Consider the following 27,074-nt stretch of genomic DNA (forward strand, 5'->3'; position numbering starts at 1 on the left):
CTACATCTGCATTGCTTGCTGTTTGGGGTTTTAGGCTGGGCTTCTGTACAGCACTTTGTGACATCGGCTGTTGTAAAAAGGGCTTTATAAATACATTTGATTGATAAACCGCTGTGAAATATCTTTTCAATAACCAACAATATTGTATTTTCAGCTGTTTAAACCTGGTGTACAAAACCAAAAGTCAAAACAAAATTTATGAAAGGGAAGCATAGAAATAGTGCAGATAGAACAGACCCATCGCTTATTAGGCACATTTCTATGTGAATTTAGTCAGATCGCCCAGAAAGTGACATATTGCAGGTTTAAAGCAGCAGAATGAGGAGGGCTGGGGAGGGGCGTCAGAGAGCCAGGTGGAGACTAATCAAACGTTGATGAGGTTCACGCTCAGAATTCACCGGGATGATTAGGCTTTAATTACAGAGGGCCACGCAGACATATTCCCAATAACTGGATATGTCTAAGAGCTCCCGTTGCCCCGAGCGGGGCACAAAATAATCCATTGGAGTCGGTGATGAAATCCAAAGCTGTGAGGTGAGGAGGATGACCGTCTCACAGACTTCCTAAGCGGGGGTCACAGACAGGCAAAATCCACCCTTCTAGCAAAGCAACCACTGAATAGACTACCGATACTCAATACAATGCGAATGCCAAGAAGTTTATTCTTGTACGTATGTTTGTTGCATGTTTTTAACGCAATACATTTATTAGACAGCTCATGCACATCATCCTTTTCAATAATGCTATCTTTATTGTTCCCTACAGGCCTAATGGTACTGTTCACCAGCGAATCATCTTGATACCAGTGTCAGAGTATAATGAACACCAGACACCAGTGTCAGGACATAATGAACACCAGACACCAGTGTCAGGACATAATGAACACCAGACACCAGTGTCAGGACATAATGAACACCAGACACCAGTGTCAGAATAATGAACACCAGACACCAGTGTCAGGACATAATGAACACCAGACACCAGTGTCAGAGCATAATGAACACCAGACACCAGTGTCAGGACATAATGAACACCAGACACCAGTGTCAGGACATAATGAACACCAGACACCAGTGTCAGATTATAATGAACACCAGACACCAGTGTCAAGACATAATGAACAGCAGACACCAGTGTCAGGACATAATGAACACCAGACACCAGTGTCAGGACATAATGAACACCAGACACCAGTGTCAGGACATAATGAACACCAGACACCAGTGTCAGGACATAATGAACACCAGTGTCAGAGCATAATGAACACCAGACACCAGTGTCAGCATAATGAACACCAGACACCAGTGTCAGGACATAATGAACATCAGACACCAGTGTCAGGACATAATGAACACCAGACACCAGTGCCAGAGCATAATGAACACCAGACACCAGTGTCAGAGCATAATGAACACCAGACACCAGTGCCAGAGCATAATGAACACCAGACACCAGTGTCAGAGCATAATGAACACCTGACACCAGTGCCAGAGCATAATGAACACCAGACACCAGTGTCAAGACATAATGAAGCTGTAACCTGGAAGGAGCTACAGGGAGGGGAAATCTCAACTCCACCTCCCACTTGGTAGGCTGATCAACACTGCCAGATGTGACAATAATGTCCCCTAAACCGCTGGCGCTGCCAACATCCTGCAGACACCTGGCACCGCTCAAGGGTTTGTATCAGGGCAGTTGTTGCTGTTTTTACCAGGGATGTCTTTGTAGATGTGTAGTGTATTATTTGACTCTTTCTGTAGCTTGTCTCTAGCACGGTCACACTACTCATTCTGATCATTCACAATTTCCCACAATGCACATTGCAGACTTCTATATATCTGCATCCCAAATGGCATCCTTTTCACCCAAAGTAGTGTACTATGTAGAGAATAGTTTCATTTGTAACGTAGATGTTTAAGCTGCCTTTTCTCAGTGGCTGAGAACTGTGATGAGGCAGCCTGTTTTGAATCGATGTCAACATTTCCAATACAGTCCTGGGGTGTTGGTGTGTTGAATAGTCTGGTCTAGACAGAGGATGAGTCACACACGAGCCAACATGCCCGCAGGTAAGGAACGACTGGGAGAGGTAAACACTAGCTAGCTAGCTTTTTTTCCCTGTCACATTTTATAGAACCTGGCAGAGAGACAAGTGAAAAGGGAGAACACACACCTGGGTCCATGTGAAAAACACTTCATCAATTAAACACTTCTTCAATCGACTCTTCACTTGGATCAAACTAGGAAATATTCATCATGTAGCCTATTGACCAATCTGAATAACGCCCCTGGTCTGGTGTTGTGGGTTAAAGGTGGGCATTACCTGATGTACAGCTCTGACATCAAACTGACTGCTCGCTTCGGACAATGTTATGCTACAGCCATCTTCTTTACAAGAACACCAAAGCATTAGGGACACAATGTAATGTAGCTACACTACTGTTCAAAAGTTTAGGGTCACTTAGAAATGTCCTTGTTTTCCATGAAAACATATATGAAATGAGTTGCAAAATGAATAGGAGATATAGTCAAGACGTTGACAATGTTATAAATAATGATTTTTATTTATTGAAATAATAATTGTGTCCTTCAAACTTGGCTTTTGTCAAAGAATCCTCCATTTGCAGCAATTACAGCTTTGCAGACCTTTGGCATTCTAGTTGTCAATTTGTTGAGGTAATCTGAAGAGATTTCACCCCATGCTTCCTGAAGCACCTCCCACAAGTTGGATTGGCTTGATGGGCACTTCTTATGTACCATACGGTCAAGCTGCTCCCACAACAGCTCAATAGGGTTGAGATCCGGTGACTGTGCTGGCCACTCCATTATAGACAGAATACCAGCTGACTGCTTCTTCCCTAAATAGTTATTGCATAGTTTGGAGTTATGCTTTGGGTCATTGTCTTGTTGTAGGAGCAAATTGGTTCCAATTAAGTGCCATCCACAGGGTATGGCATGGTATTGCAAAATGGAGTGATAGCCTTCCTTTTTCAAGATCCCTTTTACCCTGTACAAATCTCCCACTTTACCACCATCAAAGCCCCCCCCCAGACCATCCCATTACCTCCACCATGCTTGACAGATGGCGTCAAACACTCCTCCAGCATCTTTTCATTTTTTTCTGCATCTCACGAATGGTCTTCTGTGTGATCTGAACACCTCAAACTTAGATTTGTCTGTCCATAACACTTTTTTCCAATCTTTCTCTGTCCAGTGTCTGTGTTCTTTTGCCCATCTTCATTTTTTTATTTTATTGGCCAGTCTGAGATATGGCTTTTTCAATGCAACTCTGCCTAGAAGGCCAGTCACCTCTTCACTGTTGACTTTGAGACTGGTGTTTCCCGGGTACTATTTAATGAAGCTGCCAGTTGAGGACTTGTGAGGCATCTGTTTCTCAAACTAGACACTCTAATGTACTTGTCCTCTTGCTCAGTTGTGCACCGGGGCCTCCCACTCCTCTTTCTATTCTGGTTAGAGCCAATTTGCTCTGTTCTGTGAAGGGAGTAGTACACAGCGTTGTACGAGATCTTCAGTTTCTTGGCAATTTCTCGCATGGAATAGCCTTAATTTCTCAGAACAAGAATAGACTGATGAGTTTCAGAAGAAAGGTCTTTGTTTCTGGCCATTTTGAGCCTGTATTCGAAACAACAAATGCTGATGCTCCAGATACTCAACTAGTCTAAAGAAGGCCCATTTTATTGCTTCTTTAATCAGGACAACAGTTTTCAGCTGTGCTAACATAATTGCAAAAGGTTTTTTTAATGATCAATTAGCCTTTTAAAATGATAAACTTGGATTAACTAACACAACGTGCCATTGGAACACAGGAGTGATGGTTGCTGATAATGGGCCTCTATACGCCTATGTAGATATTCCATAGAAAAATCTGCCGTTTCCAGCTACAATAGTCATTTACAACATGACGTTTGAACGGTAGTGTACGTATAGATAATGCATTTCTGCCCATTAGGAATCCCCAGCTTCGAATTCAATAAGCTGAAGATGGAATCCCCCTCTGTTTCTTTCCATGCCTCGATGCATTAGCTTGTTTCTCCAAGCTGCCAGACACCATTAGAGAACTGCAGAAGGACTGCAGGGTAAACTGGGTGGTGAAAAACCCTTCTTTGGAGCTTCTGTGTTTGTTATTGAGGATCTGACTGTTCTGTGAGGCAGGGAGGGAATATGTATGTTGGTGGGAAAATGACATCGATGCATTCTCAACTGGAACAAACTGTTTTATCTCACGGGTTGTCTTGTCCAGCCTGGGGCAATGTTTGTTACGTCTTGGGATATCTCACACATCTACAGGGCCTAGTGAAAGTCTACACACCCCTTGCACCTTGTCTTCACATTTTTGCGGATTTGATATTTTTCCTACAGATCTACACAACCTACTCCAGATTTTATTTAGAAATTATTATTATTATTATTTTTTTGCCCTTTTTCTCCCCAATTTCGGGATATACAATTAGTAGTTAGTCTTGTCCCATCGCTGCAACTCCTGCACGGACTCGGGAGAGGTGAAGGTCGAAAGCCATGCGTCCTCCGAAACACGACCCAGCCGAACCGCACTGCTTCTTGACACACTGATCGCTTAACCCGGAAGCCAGCCGCACCAGTCAAAGGAAACACCGGACAGCTGGCGACTGAAGTCAGAGTGCATGTCCCCGGCCGCCATGAGGAGTCGCTAGAGCACGCTGGAACAAGGACATCCCAGCCGCACCAGTCAAAGGAAACACCGGACAGCTGGCGACTGAAGTCAGAGTGCATGTCCCCGGCCGCCATGAGGAGTCGCTAGAGCACGCTGGAACAAGGACATCCCAGCCGCACCAGTCAAAGGAAACACCGGACAGCTGGCGACTGAAGTCAGAGTGCATGTCCCCGGCCGCCATGAGGAGTCGCTAGAGCACGCTGGAACAAGGACATCCCAGCCGCACCAGTCAAAGGAAACACCGGACAGCTGGCGACCGAAGTCAGAGTGCATGTCCCCGGCCGCCATGAGGAGTCGCTAGAGCACGCTGGAACAAGGACATCCCAGCCGGACAAACCCTCCCCTAACCTGGACGCTGGGCCAATTGTGCAGTGCAGTCGGCTGCAACACAGCCCGGGATCAAACCCGGATCGGTAGTGACACCTCTACCGCTGTGTCACTCGGGAGGCCCCACTCATGATTACGTATGTCTTCACAGCCCAGAGTTACTTCTCGTTGAAAGTCTTTTAGGCAGCCGTTACAGCTGGGAAATCATTCTGAATAAGATTCTACCAAACTCTTATGGCAACATACATCCATTGTTTTTGTCAAAATTGCTCAAGCTCATTACATTTGGTTGGGGGTCATTGATGGAAGCAATATTCAAATTTTGTTTCAGATTTTCAAGCAAATTTAAGTCAGGATTGAGACTGGACCCCTCAGGAACACTCAACACCTCTTGGATACATGTGTGTTGACATACGAGTTGTACAAGGTTGGTAGAATCTTATTCAGAATGATCCACAGCTGTAATGGCTGCTAAAGGTGCTTCCACCAAGTATTACGTCTGGAGTATGAAGACATATGCAATCCGAGACCAGAGACGAATGGCGCAGCAGTCTAAGGCACTGCATCTCAGTGCTAGAGGCATCATTACAGACCCTGGTTCGATTCCAGGCTGTATTTACAAATGGCTGTGATTGGGAGTCCCAAAGGGAAGCGCACAATTGGCCCAGCGTCATTAGGGGTTGGCCGGGGTAGGCCGGGGTAGGGGAGGGTTTGGCCGGGGTAGGCCGTCATTGTAAATAACAATTTGTTATTAATAACTGACTTTCCTAGTTAAATAAATATAAATGTTATTTTAATGTGTATTAATTTAGGAACATTTTCTATAAGTTTCTTTCACATTGGAAATGTGGAGTAGGTTGTGCAGATCTGTAGGAAAAATGTACATTTGAATCCCTTTTTCAATGTAATTTTAAGGCAGTAGAATGTGAAAGGGGTGTGTAGACTTTCACCAGCGACTGTACGCATCTTTTCCCCTCTTTTTAAACATAAACACACTCATTGTCATTAACATGAACACACTCATTGTCATTAACATGAACACACTCATTGTCATTAACATGAACACACTCATTGTCATTAACATGAACACACTCATTGTCATTAACATGAACACACTCATTGTCATTCCCATTTCATCACTGGGAATCTTATGACGTGATCGGGGTTTCCCTCAATATTAAAAACTACTCATGGGATATAAGGGACGGTGGGTGAAAAATGACTCATTTCTAATTTCATAACCTGTCCGATAGATTGATCTCGTGTAGGTGCAATGGGCAGTAGGTACGAGGGGTGTGTGTGGTGATTGTCTGTAATTACACACAGAGGCACATTAAGTCTGACAGATACATGGAGGCTGCTTGATGAGGGTGCCCATTTCAATTAAGGACATTAAATGAGAAAACCTTATAGAGTAGCTCCCTGCCAGACATAAGCAGAATTAATACACTGCACAGGCTCATTAACTAGCATGTTAATTGCACCCTAATGAACCATTTAGTTATTTGAGTACCCTTTTATCATTTAGTCACAGTCAAAAGGAGAAGAAATGGCAGGTATGTCATCACCTTGGTTACTAACCGTTGTAATTCATCCATCATGGGTCTTGGGTTGAAAGTAGAACAAAATTAATTTCCATTGCCTCAACAAGACAATGGACTGCAACGTCTCCACATTGAATGTTGAAATTAAATGAACTGATGAGAGTGCCTGTAGGCCTACTCCCATATTGATGGTTGATTGGTCAAATAATGAACCTGTCACTGTAAGCAGGTGAGAGAACGTGATTAGGAAGAGGAACCAAAATGGCCGCCAAGGTGTGAGCATAGAGAGAAGATTTGTTGTATCTGTGCCATTATGACGTCTATGACAGTACATTTTCTTCTTCTCGATTGGCTGATCCCTCCTGATGTCCCGGTTAGACATGACTCCAACAGGGTGCAACCTTTCTTCTATGAAAAAAGAAATCCCCAATGTATTTACAGGGACTGTAAAGAGAGACCACTGTGTATATGTATTTACAGGGACTGTAAAGAGAGACCACTGTGTATATGTATTTACAGGGACTGTAAAGAGAGACCACTGTGTATATGTATTTACAGGGACTGTAAAGAGAGACCACTGTGTATATGTATTTACAGGGACTGTAAAGAGAGACCACTGTGTGTATGTATTTACAGGGACTGTAAAGAGAGACCACTGTGTATATGTATTTACAGGGACTGTAAAGAGAGACCACTGTGTGTATGTATTTACAGGGACTGTAAAGAGAGACCACTGTGTATATGTATTTACAGGGACTGTAAAGAGAGACCACTGTGTGTATGTATTTACAGGGACTGTAAAGAGAGACCACTGTGTATATGTATTTACAGGGACTGTAAAGAGAGACCACTGTGTGTATGTATTTACAGGGACTGTAAAGAGAGACCACTGTGTATATGTATTTACAGGGACTGTAAAGAGAGACCACTGTGTGTATGTATTTACAGGGACTGTAAAGAGAGACCACTGTGTATATGTATTTACAGGGACTGTAAAGAGAGACCACTGTGTATATGTATTTACAGGGACTGTAAAGAGAGACCACTGTGTGTATGTATTTACAGGGACTGTAAAGAGAGACCACTGTGTATATGTATTTACAGGGACTGTAAAGAGAGACCACTGTGTGTATGTATTTACAGGGACTGTAAAGAGAGACCACTGTGTGTATGTATTTACAGGGACTGTAAAGAGAGACCACTGTGTGTATGTATTTACAGGGACTGTAAAGAGAGACCACTGTGTGTATGTATTTACAGGGACTGTAAAGAGAGACCACTGTGTGTATGTATTTACAGGGACTGTAAAGAGAGACCACTGTGTATATGTATTTACAGGGACTGTAAAGAGAGACCACTGTGTGTATGTATTTACAGGGACTGTAAAGAGAGACCACTGTGTATATGTATTTACAGGGACTGTAAAGAGAGACCACTGTGTGTATGTATTTACAGGGACTGTAAAGAGAGACCACTGTGTGTATGTATTTACAGGGACTGTAAAGAGAGACCACTGTGTGTATGTATTTACAGGGACTGTAAAGAGAGACCACTGTGTGTATGTATTTACAGGGACTGTAAAGAGAGACCACTGTGTGTATGTATTTACAGGGACTGTAAAGAGAGACCACTGTGTATATGTATTTACAGGGACTGTAAAGAGAGACCACTGTGTATATGTATTTACAGGGACTGTAAAGAGAGACCACTGTGTGTATGTATTTACAGGGACTGTAAAGAGAGACCACTGTGTATATGTATTTACAGGGACTGTAAAGAGAGACCACTGTGTGATTCTACTATTTATTACACATATTACATTCTTAAATACAAATGATTCACTCAACAGTTCTTGCATAGAGATATTACAATACCAATTTAAAAAAGAATTATGAAACAAACCAGTAACAAAAATAAATCTTTCCTTTTTCCATAATAAAGAACATTGTCATACTAACATCATACAAATAATAATTTTGCAAACACTTTGTACAGCAAAGAAAAGGAATGAGAAAGAGAGTAGAGTTGGTAATATGGGAGGGGGGCGCTGGTAGAAAAAGGGAACGTTTTTTGAAGTGCTGTTTCACTAAGGATGGTGTACAATACATTTTCATTTACTCCCACACTAAGCAGTCATTTACTCCCACACTAAGCAGTCATTTACTCCCACACTAAGCAGTCATTTACTCCCACACTAAGCAGTCATTTACTCCCACACTAAGCAGTGATTTACTCCCACACTAAGCAGTGATTTACTCCCACACTAAGCAGTCATTTACTCCCACACTAAGCAGTCATTTACTCCCACACAAAGCAGTGATTTACTCCCACACAAAGCAGTGATATACTCCCACACAAAGCAGTGATATACTCCCACAGTAAGCAGTCATTTACTCCCACACTAAGCAGTCATTTACTCCCACACAAAGCAGTGATTTACTCCCACACAAAGCAGTGATTTACTCCCACACTAAGCAGTGATTTACTCCCACACTAAGCAGTGATTTACTCCCACACAAAGCAGTGATTTACTCCCACACAAAGCAGTGATTTACTCCCACACAAAGCAGTGAAAGCCATTGTTGTATAACCAAGTTCTGATGCACAAAGACAAGTAAAAATGACGTGTCGACTGCAGACACAAAGTAAATGTGAAATGTTCTCTGTTTCAGTAGTTCTTTGAATGTTTTTACTAACTTACTGATGTGTCTCTGATCACAAACAGGAAACATGATGCGTCTCTGACAGGAAACTGGAAACAGGAAATACATCAACACTGGTGTGTGCATAATGATGTTTCAGGGAGACGAATTTGGGACGTAACATCCAAAGTTCATGTGGTGGTCAGACAGCTGAAATGGGAGCGGGCTTGAAGATGAGGACCGAGTGCACAGCAAACACCTGTCATACAGTACATCAAGATGCAGTGTATATCTACCCACAACTGTAAGACAATCCAAATGCCTGTCTTTCTGTCACTTTTAAATGTTGTAACAAATTGTAGTGCTGAATTATACCGACTGAATATGAGGTGATTCATTATTTTTCAAATTTTACCTCCCTTTTTTCTCTACAATTTTGATATTATCTCATCGCTGCATCTTCCCAACAGGCTCGGGAGGCAATGGTGGAGTCATGTGTCCTCCGAAACATGACCCGCCTAACCGCGCTCCTTAACATCCGCAACAATGTGTCGGAGGAAACACCATTCAACTGGTGACCAGGGTCAGCCTGCAGGCATCTGGCCCGTCAGAGCACGATGAGCCAAGTAAAGCTCCCCTAAACCAAACCCTCCCCTAAACCGGGCGATGCTGAGCCAATTGTGCACTGTCCTATGAGACTCCCGGGCACAGCCAGATGTGGCACAGCCTGGGAACGAACCCGGGTCTGTAGTAACACCTCTTGCAGCGCCACTCGGCAGGCCAGAATGAAGCTTCATTTTGACTCTGCTTTGGATAAGCCTCCCCAAAAGTGAACTCTGTTCAAGTACACAGTGAATCTTGTTGTACGATAAAAAATGTAAAAAGATTATATCACAACATCTCAGTAATCAACTGGTAGCTAGCATTTACAGAGAAAACTTACATGAGCCCATTTAGTTAAGTTGTTGTCTTGACGGTTTCACCCTGGAATACTGAAAGGTCTGAACACAGCGAGCTGCCAATGGAGGAAACAATCACAGTCCCAACTACTCTAAAACCTTTGTTGCTTGTTTCTTGCTGTGTTTCCTACAATAAAACGGGTTTTGATTCTGATCAACCACCGTTGTCTGTGCATTTTTTGGTCTTTCATGCTGGTTTATTGGAACCAATCAGACACATGGATATTGGACAGTAGGCCTCAAGGGAGAGTGTGGTAAAGGTTTGATATACACAGAACATTATTACCAGGTTCCTCTTTTGGTGTCTTCCTAGTAGTTTATACAAATCATTGAGATGTCGTGTGCAATGCATTCAACCTCCCTGCGTGTGTTTGTGCACAGTTAATCTAGATGGGCCTGGAGGTCTGGGTTGTGTTCATCCAGGACCACTGTAGCAAAAGGTTTTAAAACGTCCATGCGGTAGCTTGTTTCACACATTCATTTCCTCCCTACTGAACATGACCCTGGAGTTTGCGAGTAGCAGGACAGGAGGCTGACACTTTCTGGCAAACTAGAGTAGTTGGGAAGTCTCACTCCATGGAGAAAGGAGGAGAGGAGAGGAGAGGAGAGGAGAGGAGAGAGAGAGAGAAGTTGGGAAGTCTCACTCCATTGAGTCCCGTTAGAGGGCTGACCGGCACTAATAAGGGAGCAGAATTCACTCCCCATTACCTCGATGACCCTGCTGTCAACGTGCCCTCCCATTGGCCAATGTCAGCCAATTCAGTGGGCAGCTCTGAAGGGCTAGCGCTGGATGATGCTAACAGCTAACGGAGCAGATGTCTATATGGCAATTGGCAAGGGGCTAGCAAAGAAATGTCAACAGCGAGCTAATGTTTGTCTGTCTTCTCGCCAAGTGATGTGTGCGTTTCTGCACCTTCCAATTCTTACACAGTTCAGGGTGAGGAAAGATGACGGTGATGATAATAATGAAGAGAAGACAAATGAAAGTGAATCCCACTGCCTGGCTTGTGCTTACCAGTACCACCGATATGACTGCACAACAATCCCACGGACCTTTCTGGGTGCTAATGCCATGCACACAGACAACAGTACAATCACAATAACTCACTCACCCTCCAAAAAACCTTTAACCGTAAGAAGAAGAATCCTCCCTCCACATAAAATACATTTCCCACAGCCCACCTTGAGTAGAAGCATCTCGGCCTATTGAAATTAACTGTAGACATGAGCAGAATTCTGTTAGAAATGTGAGGGCCCGACAAAGTCTCTGTCTGTATGCTTTTGACTCTGTCTTTTGTCTGGTAGTTGCCCTCCGTAGTTCTGTAGGGGTGTTGGCCAAGTACTCTCATAGACCAATGTGTCATTTCAAGCATGTTGAAGAGTTCATAGGCTTGGTACTTTGATGTTCAGGATCTGTGCGCTCCGAAATGAACTGTTCTCAGCAAAACATATAGGGAAAGGGAAGAGATTTTAGAAAATAAATTAAGTAACCTGTACACATCATTTACGATATCCTTTGCAGTCTGTGCTTCGGTAGCTGTTTTGCTACTTGTCTTTTGCGTGTGCATATGGCAGTCCACACTAGAACAGTATGTGTCCAAGCCAACGTTTGGTGAGTTTCAAGACTTTCCAGTTCAAGACCGAAGGGTTTACAAATTACATTTTTTACAAAAGTTTCAAAAGTGTCGCTGCGCAGCTGTGGAGGGGAACTCAGAGAGGAGACAGAGGTGTGGCAGAGAGGAGGCAGAGAGGAGACAGAGAGGAGGCAGAGAGGAGACAGAGAGGAGACAGAGAGGAGGCAGAGAGGAGGCAGAAAGGAGACAGAAAGGAGGCAGAGAGGAGGCAGAGAAGAGACAGAGAAGAGACAGAGAGGAGGCAGAGAGGAGGCAGAGAAGAGGCAGAGAAGAGACAGAGAGAAGGCAGAGAGGAGGCAGAGAGGAGGCAGAGAGGAGGCAGAGAGGAGACAGAGAGGAGACAGAGAGGAGACAGAGAGGAGACAGAGAGGAGGCAGAGAAGAGACAGAGAGGAGGCAGAGAGGAGGCAGAGAGGAGACAGAGAAGAGGCAGAGAAGAGACAGAGAGGAGGCAGAGAGGAGGCAGAGAGGAGGCAGAGAGGAGGCAGAGGCAGAGAGGAGACAGAGAGGAGGCAGAGAGGAGACAGAAAGGAGACAGAAAGGAGACAGAGGAGGCAGAGAGGAGACAGAGAGGAGACAGAGAGGAGTGCATCTGGAGAATAGGAGTATGAATATTATAGTTCAATGTGGTCATCAGTTGTCTGACCAGGGACTGGGTCAATGTCTTCCGGTTGACCTTTGACTCCTTACAAGAGGAGTTGGCTTTGCAAAGTAGCCATGTCCTGTGGTTGTTTGCAGTTGTCCAAACACTAAGATAACCTTTGAAAGAGCAACAGAAAATGGGACGACAACTCTTTTACTCTTTATACGACACAAGCGTGAGCCGGTATTGTGTTACTGTCTCCAGGCAGAATCCCAATCTGGCAGTATCAGATTTCCAGGACTCGGGTGAGGCAGAGCTGCTTTGGGAACAACATTAGACCAGACTGTCTGTTTATCTGTCTGTACACAAACACCATGATTACGTGCCCAATGCAGCCCCACAGACCCTGTCTGTTTGTCTTTCTCTCCCAAGACTGATCCGATCCTTGATCTGATGCAACCAAGATTTTGATTGAACTCTCTCTCTCAGTACCCTTTTCAACACAACAGAGACAGGCGTGACGTTCACCTCCATCTTCACCTCTCCTCTTCTCGCTCTCCTCCTCTCCCTCTCTTCTCCCTCCACCTCCTCAGATATGCCTTTTCATGTGTAGCGCCAAATGGTCCGACCGTGAGAAACACCTGCAGAACGGACAGAAATGATGTCGTTAGCTTGTTGCCATGGTAGGAGGAACTATTGTTGAGTCAACAGTCTAACTGCTGCTGTTAGCTAGCCGCTAGTGCGTCAAGGCAATTCTAATGCACATGCAATTAAACATGTAATTCATAATCAACATTTCAATCCACATGTTCAACAGGGCTGGTAATGACTGCAGCTGCATTCTGAATAGGAATGGAATCTGTACATGGATCTGTTCAACCAGTGGTGGAGAAGCAACACAAACAACGTTTCTTCTACCATTAAGGCGCAATTAGTTGAGCTGTCTGCCTGTATAAGAAATGCAACACAAACAACATTAGAACTAAATTAGTACAACATATTGAAATTGGACTCATATATTTGTTCGAGACCCACGTCAACAGAGTAAAACATGAAATCACATTATGTACTAAATATGTAGATTTTATTCAATCATATTCATTACTTTTTCTTCTTTACTTTCCTCATTGCAACAAATAAGGAAATATTTATGCCTGACTCCTACGTCTGGATGAATGGAGATGTTAGACACACAGGTCCTGTCTGACTCCTACGTCTGGATGAATGGAGATGTTAGACACACAGGTCCTGTCTGACTCCTACGTCTGGATGAATGGAGATGTTAGACACACAGGTCCTGTCTGACTCCTACGTCTGGATGAATGGAGATGTTGGACACACAGGTCCTGTCTGACTCCTATGTCTGGATGAATGGAGATGTTAGACACACAGATCCCTGTCTGACTCCTACGTCTGGATGAATGGAGATGTTAGACACACAGGTCCCTGTCTGACTCCTACGTCTGGATGAATGGAGATGTTAGACACACAGGTCCCTGTCTGACTCCTACGTCTGGATGAATGGAGATGTTAGACACACAGGTCCTGTCTGACTCATACGTCTGGATGAATGGAGATGTTAGACACACAGGTCCTGTCTGACTCCTACGTCTGGATGAATGGAGATGTTAGACACACAGGTCCTGTCTGACTCATACGTCTGGATGAATGGAGATGTTAGACACACAGGTCCTGTCTGACTCATACGTCTGGATGAATGGAGATGTTAGACACACAGGTCCTGTCTGACTCATACGTCTGGATGAATGGAGATGTTAGACACACAGGTCCCTGTCTGACTCCTACGTCTGGATGAATGGAGATGTTAGACACACAGGTCCTGTCTGACTCATACGTCTGGATGAATGGAGATGTTAGACACACAGGTCCTGTCTGACTCATACGTCTGGATGAATGGAGATGTTAGACACACAGGTCCTGTCTGACTCATACGTCTGGATGAATGGAGATGTTAGACACACAGGTCCTGTCTGACTCATACGTCTGGATGAATGGAGATGTTAGACACACAGGTCCTGTCTGACTCATACGTCTGGATGAATGGAGATGTTAGACACACAGGTCCTGTCTGACTCATACGTCTGGATGAATGGAGATGTTAGACACACAGGTCCTGTCTGACTCATACGTCTGGATGAATGGAGATGTTAGACACACAGGTCCTGTCTGACTCATACGTCTGGATGAATGGAGATGTTAGACACACAGGTCCTGTCTGACTCATACGTCTGGATGAATGGAGATGTTAGACACACAGGTCCTGTCTGACTCATACGTCTGGATGAATGGAGATGTTAGACACACAGGTCCCTGTCTGACTCATACGTCTGGATGAATGGAGATGTTAGACACACAGGTCCTGTCTGACTCATACGTCTGGATGAATGGAGATGTTAGACACACAGGTCCTGTCTGACTCATACGTCTGGATGAATGGAGATGTTAGACACACAGGTCCTGTCTGACTCATACGTCTGGATGAATGGAGATGTTAGACACACAGGTCCTGTCTGACTCCTACGTCTGGATGAATGGAGATGTTAGACACACAGGTCCTGTCTGACTCATACGTCTGGATGAATGGAGATGTTAGACACACAGGTCCTGTCTGACTCCTACGTCTGGATGAATGGAGATGTTAGACACACAGGTCCTGTCTGACTCATACGTCTGGATGAATGGAGATGTTAGACACACAGGTCCTGTCTGACTCATACGTCTGGATGAATGGAGATGTTAGACACACAGGTCCCTGTCTGACTCATACGTCTGGATGAATGGAGATGTTAGACACACACAGGACAGGGAGGTGAGGTGACACACAGATGAGGTGTTGTTGTGAACATCAACATACTGTATTACTGTACAGCTAAGACAAGATGAGGCAAACACTGGTGCCCCAAGCTCCTCACACGTTGTCATGGTAATATAGTCTCCTATAAAAAAAGAATAACCTGAGGGCTCTGAACAGTTGTCATGGTAATATAGTCTCCTATAGACACCAGTATAACCTGAGGATTCTGAACAGTTGTCATGGTAATATAGTCTCCTATGGACACCAGTATAACCTGAGGGTTCTGAACAGTTGTCATGGTAATATAGGCTCCTTGAGACAACAGTATAACCTGAGGGCTCTGAACAGTTGTCATGGTAATATAGTCTCCTATAGACACCTTATAACCTGGGGGTTCTGAACAGTTGTCATGTTAATATAGGCTCCTTGAGACAACAGTATCACCTGAGGGTTCTGAACAGTTGTCATGGTAATATAGTCTCCTATAGACACCAGTATAACCTGAGGGTTCTGAACAGTTGTCATGGTAATATAGGCTCCTTGAGACAACAGTATAACCTGAGGGCTCTGAACAGTTGTCATGGTAATATAGGCTCTTTGAGACAACAGTATAACTTGAGGTCTCAGAACAGTTGTCATGGTAATATAGGCTCCTTGAGACAACAGTATCACCTGAGGGTTCTGAACAGTTGTCATGGTAATATAGTCTCCTATAGACACCAGTATAACCTGAGGGTTCTGAACAGTTGTCATGGTAATATAGGCTCCTTGAGACAACAGTATAACCTGAGGGCTCTGAACAGTTGTCATGGTAATATAGTCTTCTATAGACACCAGTATAACCTGAGGGTTCTGAACAGTTGTCATGGTAATATAGGCTCCTTGAGACAACAGTATAACCTGAGGGCTCTGAACAGTTGTCATGGTAATATAGGCTCCTTGAGACAACAGTATAACTTGAGGTTTCAGAACAGTTGTCATGGTAATATAGGCTCCTTGAGACAACAGTATCACCTGAGGGTTCTGAACAGTTGTCATGGTAATATAGTCTCCTATAGACACCAGTATAACCTGAGGGTTCTGAACAGTTGTCATGGTAATATAGGCTCCTTGAGACAACAGTATAACCTGAGGGCTCTGAACAGTTGTCATGGTAATATAGTCTTCTATAGACACCAGTATAACCTGAGGGTTCTGAACAGTTGTCATGGTAATATAGGCTCCTTGAGACAACAGTATAACCTGAGGGCTCTGAACAGTTGTCATGGTAATATAGGCTCCTTGAGACAACAGTATAACTTGAGGTTTCAGAACAGTTGGACGGTGGATCTCTGTGTTTTTACTACGCTTCTGTTGTCTTTCTACATTTATGTAAGTCTTTACATTTCTTAAGGACTGGAAGACCAGCTCCCGGTGGGCTAAAATACATCCTTATCAAAACAAATCAAACAGTTGGGAGCAGAATGCAAACACATTGGAATCTAGACGGGACCCTGAAATTAATTTCTTAGTAAAGTTAATTTTTGTAGTCTTTTTTTTAGGCCTCTTTTAAGGCGTTCAAGTCCTCCCAACATGACGGGTGCCTTTCTGATCTTTATGGTCTGGACTTAACATCACTACTATATGCCCTGTTCTACAGTGTTGCTTACTAGGGCTGGCTGCATCAGCCTGTTAAGTACTGTAACTGCCTTGCCAAACACTGAGCGTGAGTAACGCATGCCTCGCCTTCAGAGTCGATACACTTAACAGGCTTGTGTTGCTGCGTGCGCGTGCGTGCGTGTGTGTGTGTGTGCGTGCGTGCGTGTGTGTGATGCCCTTGTGTTTTGACATACCTGTCACAGTGGTCACACTTAAAAGGCTTTGCACCCGTGTGTTTGCGGTAGTGTCTCGTCAGCTCATCGCTCCGGGCGAACCGCCACTCACAGCCCTCCCATGAGCACTTGTAGGGCTTCTCACCTGAGGACAGAAACAAACACTCCTGTTCAGTACTCATCCACCAATCACACGCATGTTTAACACTTATCCACCAATCATACGGATGGTTATAGCAAGCATCCCCCAATCCCACCGCCCCCATCTCACGTATTAGAGCCTGATTATTACCAGCTGGGTAAACTGATATAACCATTAGAGCCTGATTATTACCACCTGGGTAAACTGATATAACCATTAGAGCCTGATTATTACCACCTGGGTAAACTGATATAACCATTAGAGCCTGATTATTACCACCTGGGTAAACTGATATAACCATTAGAGCCTGATTATTACCACCTGGGTAAACTGATATAACCATTAGAGCCTGATTATTACCACCTGGGTAAACTGATATAACCATTAGAGCCTGATTATTACCACCTGGGTAAACTGATATAACCATTAGAGTTTATGATGAACAGGATCGACGTTGTACAGAGCGGCTGCATGGCACCATCAAATCAAACATTAACATTGGGCTCAGTCAACTAGATGGGGGCATATTCCCACCGTACTGTGTTTCACATGCAGCTATGTTGATAGGAGACTTCCATTTAGGAGTGAGTGTGTGTGTCTGTAGCAGCAGACTGGCCATCTGGCATTTCGGGCAAATGCCATAAGGGCTGGTCCATTTTTTGCCCATTGGGCCTGTCTGACTTGGGTTTTTTTTTGTGCAAAATTATAATTTGTCAAATAATGTGCGTCTTAAGGAAAACATGAGCCGCTGTGTTAGAAACGCCATGGCTGATTCTGGTGCCAGTCTGCCCCTGTGTGTGTGTGTGTGTGTGTGTGTGTGTGTGTGTGTGAGAGAGAGACACACATGTTAGGTGTGTGTGTGTGTGTAGTGTGTTTTCATGGATGCGGAGGGGTTCCCAGTGGTCTCTTATCCTGCTGAAGGGGCAGAAACGAAAAGGAGGAGAAGAGGAGGAGGAGAGGGGCAGAGATACTGGTGGGAGGTGTGTAGTAATTAGGCCAATGGTGTTGCTTAATGGGAGTTACTCTATATTTACAATCTGCCAGCTGCCTCCCTCTCTAAGGAGATGTCACACACATCCACCAATCATCCCAACTAGACCGCATAACACAGACATCAGACTAAATACAGTCTCATAGAGACATCAGACTAAACTCAGTCTCATAGAGACATCACACTATGGGACAAGGAAAAACCCTCCCCTAACCCGGACGACGCTGGGCCAATTGTGTGCGGCCGGCTGTGCATCAGCCTGGGATCGAACCCAGATCTGTAGTGACACCTTTAGCACCGCAATGCAGTGCCTTAGACCGCTGTGCCACTCAGGAGGGCAATGCTTTTAAGTAGTTGATGACATGCGTGTCAGTGTTTGTTGGTTTGTACTAGTCTACAACACTATATATAATCTATATACTATAATATAACCTATATAATATATATACTATAATATAACCTATATAATAGATATTTATAGACTATAATATAACCTGTGTAATAGATATACAATAATATATATATATACTATAACTTATATACTATAATATAACCTATATAATATAATCTATATACTTTAATATAACTTATATACCATAACCTTTATAATATAATATATGTAGTATAATAAAACCTATATAATATCATCTACATACTATAATATAACCTATATAATATATATACTATAATATAACCTACATAATATAATATCCTCTATATACTATAATATAACTTATATTATATAACTTATATAAAATCAACTATATACTATAATATAACATATATATCAAAATCTATATACTATAATATATATATATATATACTATAATATAACCTATAGAATATATATATATATATATATATATAACCTATATACTATAATATAATATATATACTATAATATATATATATACACTATAATGTAAATCTATATACTATAATATAACTTATATAATATAATCCAACTTATATAATATAGCCTATATAATATATATATATACTATAATATAACTTATATAATATATCCTATATAATATAATATAGCCTATGTAATATATATATACTATAATATAACTTATATGATATAGCCTATATAATATATATACTATAACCTATATAATATACTATAATATAACTTATATAATATAGCCTATATAATATATATACTATAATATAACTTATATAATATAGCCTATATAATATATATACTATAATATAACTTATATAATATAGCCTATATAATATATATACCATAATATTACTTATATAATCTATATACTATAGCCTATGTAATATATATACTATAATATAACTTATATAATATAGCCTATATAATATATATACTATAATATAACGTATATAATATATATACTATAATATAACTTATATAATATAGCCTATATAATATATATACTATAATATAACTTATATAATATAGCCTATATAATATATATACTATAATATAAGGTATATAATATATATAATAGCTCCCTGGTGTGTTTGGATGGTTTAATGAGGCACGGTTTGTTCCAGCAGTTGTCACACGTTTTATATCTCTCTTCAAGAGCTTCATCCAGTCCACATAACACTTGCTTCATCAGCTTTCAGAATGCAATTAAGAAAGGAAGGAAGCATTTTGTGGTTTGCAGTGCTTTTATAATGACCTGCCTGCTATCTCCCCAACCGAGCTGCTGAAGAACGGAAAGGTACATTACCATAATAAAGCAAATGGGATGACGTGTGTTTGCAGGTGAAGATATATTTAGGAGGACTAGCCCCCTCTTCCTCCTGGGGCCAGCCTTCTTTGGTGTTACTCTGATGTTGTCCATAAGGAATTCACTACTCAACTACTTAAAATACCAGAGGCCATTCTTATATTCAGAGGCTAGCTGAGTGGTAGGTAACAGAGGCCATTCTTATATTCAGAGGCTAGCTGAGTGGTTGGTAACAGAGGCCATTCTTATCTTTAGAGACTAGCTGAGTGGTTGGTAACAGAGGCCATTCTTATCTTTAGAGGCTAGCTGAGTGGTAGGTAACAGAGGCCATTCTTATATTCAGAGACTAGCTGAGTGGTTGGTAACAGAGGCCATTCTTATCTTAGAGGCTAGCTGAGTGGTTGGTAACAGAGGCCATTCTTATCTTAGAGGCTAGCTGAGTGGTTGGTAACAGGGGCCATTCTTATCTTAGAGGCTAGCTGAGTGGTAGGCAACAGAGGCATTCTTATCTTTAGAGGCTAGCTGAGTGGTAGGTAACAGAGGCCATTCTTATATTCAGAGACTAGCTGAGTGGTAGGTAACAGAGGCCATTCTTATCTTTAGAGGCTAGCTGAGTGGTAGGTAACAGAGGCCATTCTTATCTTTAGAGGCTAGCTGAGTGGTAACAGAGGCCATTCTTATCTTTAGAGGCTAGCTGAGTGGTAGGTAACAGAGTCCATTCTTATCTTTAGAGGCTAGCTGAGTGGTAGGCAACATAGGCATTCTTATCTTTAGAGGCTAGCCGAGTGGTTGGTAACAGAGGCCATTCTTATCTTTAGAGGCTAGCTGAGTGGTAGGTAACAGAGTCCATTCTTATCTTTAGAGGCTAGCTGAGTGGTAGGCAACAGAGGCCCTTATTATCTTTAGAGGCTAGCTGAGTGGTTGGTAACAGAGGCCATTCTTATCTTTAGAGGCTAGCTGAGTGGTTGGTAACAGAGGACATTCTTATATTTAGAGGCTAGCTGAGTGGTTGGTAAGAAAGCCCATTCTTATCTTTAGAGGCTAGCTTTGTGGTGTGTAACAGAGGTACAAGGTGTGTAACAGAGTACTTATCAGTCACATCCAACTCATTCCCCAAAACAGGTTCACATTTCCCCTATCCTCCCCTCCTCTCTAGCCCCATCCTCCTCTCTCCTCTAGCCCCATCCCCCCTCTCCTCTAGCCCCATCCTCCCCTCTCTTCTAGCCCCATCCTCCCCTCTCCTCTAGCCCCATCCTCCCCTCTCCTCTAGCCCCATCCTCCCCTCTCCTCTAGCCCCATCCTCCCCTCTCCTCTAGCCCCATCCTCCTCTGCCCTCTAGCCCCATCCTCCCCTCTCCTCTAGCCCATCCTCCTCTCTCCTCTAGCCCCATCCTCCTCTGTCCTTCCTCTCCTCCTCTGTCCTCTCCTCTCCTCTCTTCCTCTGTCCTTTCCTCTAGCCCCATCCTCCGCTCTCATCTGTCCTTTCCTCTCCTCTAGTTCCATCCTCCTCTGTCCTTTCCTCTAGCCCCATCCTCCTCTGCCCTCTCCTCTAGCCCCATCCTCCTCTGTCCTTTCCTCTCCTCCTCTGCCCTCTCCTCTAGCCCCATCCTCCTCTCTCTTCTAGCCCCATCCTCCTCTCTCCTCTAGCCCCATCCTCCTCTGTCCTTTCCTCTACTCTAGCCCCATCCTCCGCTCTCATCTGTCCTTTCCTCTCCTCTAGTTCCATCCTCCCCTCTCTTCTGTCCTTTCCTCTCCTCTCCTCTGTCCTTTCCTCTCCTCTAGCCCCATCCTCTCCTCTGTCCTTTCCTCTCCTCTGTCCTTTCCTCTCCTCTAGCCCCATCCTCTCCTCTCCTCTCCTCTGTCCTTTCCTCTCCTCTAGCCCCATCCTCTCCTCTTTCCTCTCCTCTGTCCTTTCCTCTCCTCTAGCCCCATCCTCCCCTCTCCTCTGTCCTTTCCTTTCCTCTAGCCCCATCCTCTCCTCTCCTCTGTCGTTTTCCTCTCCTCTAGCCCCATCCTCTCCTCTGTCCTTTCCTCTCCTCTCCTCTGTCCTTTCCTTTCCTCTAGCCCCATCCTCTCCTCTGTCATTTCCTCTCCTCTAGCCCCATCCTCTCCTCCTTCCCTTCCTCTCCTGAAGCCCCATCCTCCCCTCTCCTCCCCTCTCCTCTGTCCTTTCCTCTCCTCTGCTCTCATCCTTCTAGACCTATCGGCTGCCTTCGATACTGTGAACCATCAGATCCTCCTCTCCACCCTCTCCGAGTTGGGCATCTCCGGCGCGGCCCATGCTTGGATTGCGTCCTACCTGACAGGTCGCTCCTACCAGGTGGCGTGGCGAGAATCTGTCTCCTCACCACGCGCTCTCACCACTGGTGTCCCCCAGGGCTCTGTTCTAGGCCCTCTCCTATTCTCGCTATACACCAAGTCACTTGGCTCTGTCATAACCTCACATGGTCTCTCCTATCATTGCTATGCAGACGACACACAATTAATCTTCTCCTTTCCCCCCTCTGATGACCAGGTGGCGAATCGCATCTCTGCATGTCTGGCAGACATATCAGTGTGGATGACGGATCACCACCTCAAGCTGAACCTCGGCAAGACGGAGCTGCTCTTCCTCCCGGGGAAGGACTGCCCGTTCCATGATCTCGCCATCACGGTTGACAACTCCATCGTGTCCTCCTCCCAGAGCGCTAAGAACCTTGGCGTGATCCTGGACAACACCCTGTCGTTCTCAACTAACATCAAGGCGGTGGCCCGTTCCTGTAGGTTCATGCTCTACAACATCCGCAGAGTACGACCCTGCCTCACACAGGAAGCGGCGCAGGTCCTAATCCAGGCACTTGTCATCTCCCGTCTGGATTACTGCAACTCGCTGTTGGCTGGGCTCCCTGCCTGTGCCATTAAACCCCTACAACTCATCCAGAACGCCGCAGCCCGTCTGGTGTTCAACCTTCCCAAGTTCTCTCACGTCACCCCGCTCCTCCGCTCTCTCCACTGGCTTCCAGTTGAAGCTCGCATCCGCTACAAGACCATGGTGCTTGCCTACGGAGCTGTGAGGGGAACGGCACCTCAGTACCTCCAGGCTCTGATCAGGCCCTACACCCAAACAAGGGCACTGCGTTCATCCACCTCTGGCCTGCTCGCCTCCCTACCACTGAGGAAGTACAGTTCCCGCTCAGCCCAGTCAAAACTGTTCGCTGCTCTGGCCCCCCAATGGTGGAACAAACTCCCTCACGACGCCAGGACAGCGGAGTCAATCACCACCTTCCGGAGACACCTGAAACCCCACCTCTTTAAGGAATACCTAGGATAGGATAAAGTAATCCTTCTCACCCCCTTAAAAGACTTAGATGCACTATTGTAAAGTGGCTGTTCCACTGGATGTCATAAGGTGAAAGCACCAATTTGTAAGTCGCTCTGGATAAGAGCGTCTGCTAAATGACTTAAATGTAAATGTTAAATGTCCTCTAGCCCCATCCTCCCCTCTGTCATTTCCTCTCCTGTAGCCCCATCCTCTCCTCCTTCCCTTCCTCTCCTGAAGCCCCATCCTCCCCTCTCCTCCCCTCCCCTCTGTCATTTCCTCTCCTATAGCCCCATCCTCTCCTCTCCTCTGTCCTTTCCTCCACTCTAGCCCCATCATCCCCTCTCCTCTCCTCTCTTCTCCTCTAGCCCCATCCTCCCCTCTGTAATTTCCTCTCCTCTAGCCCCATCCTCCCCTCTCCTCTACTCTAGCCCCACCCTCCCCTCTCCTCTCCTCTAGCCCCATCCTCCCCTCTCCTCTCCTCTAGCCCCATCCTCCCCTCTGTCCTTTCCTCTCCTCTAGCCCCATCCTCTCCTCCTCCCCTTCCTCTCCTGAAGCCCCATCCTCCCCTCTCCTCCCCTCTCCTCTGTCCTTTCCTCTCCTCTAGCCCCATCCTCCCCTCTGTCATTTCCTCTCCTGTAGCCCCATCCTCCCCTCTCCTCTCCTCTCCTCTGTCATTTCCTCTCCTATAGCCCCATCCTCTCCTCTGTCCTTTCCTCCACTCTAGCCCCATCATCCCATCTCCTCTCCTCTAGCCCCATCCTCCCCTCTGTCCTCCCCTCTCCTCTAGCCCCATCCTCCCCTCTGTCCTCCCCCTCTTCTAGCCCCATCCTCCCCTCTCCTCTAGCCCCATCCTCCTCTGTCCTCTAGCCCTATCCTCCCCTCTCCTCTAGCTCCATCCTCCTCTGTCTTCTAGCCCCATCCTCCTCTCTCCTCTAGCCCCATCCTCCTCTGTCCTTTCCTCTCCTCCTCTGACCTCTCCTCTCCTCTCTTCCTCTGTCCTTTCCTCTAGCCCCATCCTCTTCTCTCATCTGTCCTTTCCTCTCTAGTTCCATCCTCCTCTGTCCTTTCCTCTAGCCCCATCCTCCTCTGCCCTCTCCTCTAGCCCCATCCTCCTCTCTCCTCTAGCCCCATCCTTTCCTCTCCTCTGTCCTTTCCTCTCCTCTGTCCTTTCCTCTCCTCTAGCCCCATCCTCTCCTCTGTCCTTTCCTCTCCTCTAGCCCCATCCTCTCCTCTGCTCTAGCCCCATCTTCCCCTCTCCTCTGTCCTTTCCTCTCCTCTAGCCCCATCCTCTCCTCTCCTCTGTCCTTTCCTCTCCTCTAGCCCCATCCTCCCCTCCTCCTCTGTCCTTTCCTCTCCTCTGTCCTTTCCGCTCCTCTCCTCTAGCCACATCCTCTCCTCTGTCCTTTCCTCTCCTCTAGCCCCACACTCCCCTCTGTCCTTTCCTCTAGCCCCATCCTCCCCTCTCCTCTGTCCTTTCCTCTCCTCTAGCCCCATCCTCTCCCCTCTGTCCTTTCCTCTCCTCTAGCCCCATCCTCCCCTCTCCTTTCCTCTGTCCTTTCCTCTCCTCTGTCCTTTCCTCTCCTGTAGCCCCATCCTCCCCTCTCCTCTCCTCTGTCCTTTTCTCTCCTCTAGCCCCATCCTCCCCTCTGTCATTTCCTCTCCTGTAGTCCCATCCTCCCCTCTCCTCTCCTCTCCTCTCCTCTCCTCTCCTCTCCTCTCCTCTCCTCTCCTCTCCTCTCCTCTCCTCTCCTCTGTCCTTTCCTCTCCTCTAGCCCCATCCTCCCCTCTGTCCTTTCCTCTCCTCAAGCCATATCCTCCCCTCTCCTCTCCTCTAGCCTTAAAAACAAGAGAGGCAGATTTAGGTCTGGCCCACTCCCTCCCTCCCTCACACCGGCCAATTATAGTCCCGGGAGGCATGGATGCCTGACTCAGTCTCCTAGCAACCGGGTAAGGGATGAAACACGAGGAGGAGGCAGCTAGTGCAGCTGGCTGGATCTGGCATTGGCAGCACACGCCGCTGTGCCACAAGCCAATTACCACTCACGCTGGCAGAAGAGAATGCAGTTGCCTAGCAACCTGCACTGTAACGCTGTACATTCTTGATGGGGGTAGGGGGTGTGGTGGTTGTGAGGGGGGAGGCATAGTGGAGACAGCATCGATACAGGCTGAGACCAGTGCCTAGAGCACAGAAGATAACCACTCCAGCTACACACTCCTCCATTGATAGGCTATGGTTGCCTAGCAACACACACACACAACCCAGCCGCTCAGGTGGCTGAGTTGTGGTTAACTGCATTTCCTCCATTAGCTGGAGATGGACCGGGGTATCGTGGTCTCTGAGGTCATTATGGGGGCACTGGGAAAGCACTTTACTGACCAGTACTACTCACTCCTACACGTTTACTGTTACACTAGTCAATGCTGGCTCCCTTTATATGAGCAGAGTGGGAGAGTGTGTGGGTGTGTGTGCATGTGTGTGAGAGAAAGGGAGAGATGGAGGAGACAGAGAGAGGAGGGGAGGAGGCAGGACAGAGAGGGAGAGTGTGTGGGTGTGTGTGAGAGAAAGGGAGAGATGGAGGAGACAGAGAGAGGAGGGGAGGAGGCAGGACAGAGAGGGAGAGTGTGTGGGTGTGTGTGAGAGAAAGGGAGAGATGGAGGAGACAGAGAGAGGAGGGGAGGAGGCAGGACAGAGAGGGACGTGTTTTACTCTTCCCCTCTTCAAAATTGAATTGCACAATTCCTTATCTGCGTTCAAACCTCCATTCATAAAACTCACTGCAGGGACGTGTAATTTCCAAAGTCTGCTTGATTCCAGCTCTATTGTTAATCTCTTCTCTGACAGTCATTTATGGGAATAACAAGTGAAGAAAAGAAGGGTTTGAGTAACACCGTCTCTTAAGTCCTGTCCTGATGATTGAACGAGTGGAGGCCCATGGCACTATGTCTCAGACTGAAGTGTTCCTACCTCTCCTCCTCAGTGCTCGGTCCCTGTCTTGGTGCTGTCACTAAAGTAACTATTTCAGCTAGCTATAACAGTGACCCTGTGCTTTTAGAGCCAGCATGTCACGTAACAGTACAGGTGGACTGAGATGTTTCTACCTCTCCTCCTCGGTGCTCGGTCCCTGTCTTGGTGCTGTCAGTGGCTAAAGTAACTATTTCAGCTAGCTATAACAGTGACCCTGTGCTTTTAGAGCCAGCATGTCACGTAACAGTACAGGTGGACTGAGATGTTCCTACCTCTCCTCCTCAGTGCTCGGTCCCTGTCTTGGTGCTGTCACTAAAGTAACTATTTCAGCTAGTTATAACAGTGACCCTGTGCTTTTAGAGCCAGCATGTCACGTAACAGTACAGGTGGACTGAGATGTTTCTACCTCTCCTCACTCTGTCACTGTCTTGGTGCTTTATGTCTCTGAGTGACTAAAACAACTGTTCCAGCTATATCCCTCACTCTCTTTCACGTGTTCCAGCTATATCCCTCACTCTCTTTCACGTGTTCCAGCTTTATCCCTCACTCTCTTTCACGTGTTCCAGCTATATCCCTCACTCTCTTTCACGCGTTCCAGCTATATCCCTCACTCTCTTTCACGTGTTCCAGCTCCATCCCTCACTCTCTTTCACATGTTCCAGCTATATCCCTCACTCTCTTTCACATGTTTCAGCTATATCCCTCACTCTCTTTCATGTGTTTCATTGACCACATACTACTCAAAATGCATGGCCGATGCATAGCTTCATTCTAAATGGGAAGCTAGTGTGGATATTGGAGCAGACCAGTTGAGGCTGTAGAACTGACATGGAGCGTTAGAGTCCGGGTCCATTCCATTTCAATTCAGGAAGTGAACTCAAATTCTAATTCAAATTCTCCTCAATGTCTTTCAATAAGATTTTTGTTGTTGTTGTAATA

General features: G+C 45.3%; 1 protein-coding gene across 2 annotated transcripts in view; it reads right to left on the reverse strand.

The window, feature by feature from the left end:
* Window positions 1–8,368: 8,368 nt before the first annotated feature.
* LOC115117444 (Krueppel-like factor 7) overlaps window positions 8,369–27,074 on the reverse strand; it is a 61,110-nt gene continuing 42,404 nt past the window's right edge. For both annotated transcript variants that reach the window (XM_065023228.1, XM_065023226.1), the window contains exons 3-4: window positions 17,044–17,167; window positions 8,369–13,037 (exon numbers count right to left, since the gene is read on the reverse strand). In XM_065023228.1, the coding sequence (XP_064879300.1) occupies window positions 12,986–13,037; window positions 17,044–17,167 (176 nt within the window). In that variant the 3' untranslated portion in view covers window positions 8,369–12,985. The remainder of the gene's footprint in view (window positions 13,038–17,043; window positions 17,168–27,074) is intronic.

Source organism: Oncorhynchus nerka, linkage group LG2, assembly GCF_034236695.1.
Source record: "Oncorhynchus nerka isolate Pitt River linkage group LG2, Oner_Uvic_2.0, whole genome shotgun sequence".
In the NCBI taxonomy this organism is placed as follows: Eukaryota; Metazoa; Chordata; class Actinopteri; order Salmoniformes; family Salmonidae; genus Oncorhynchus; species Oncorhynchus nerka.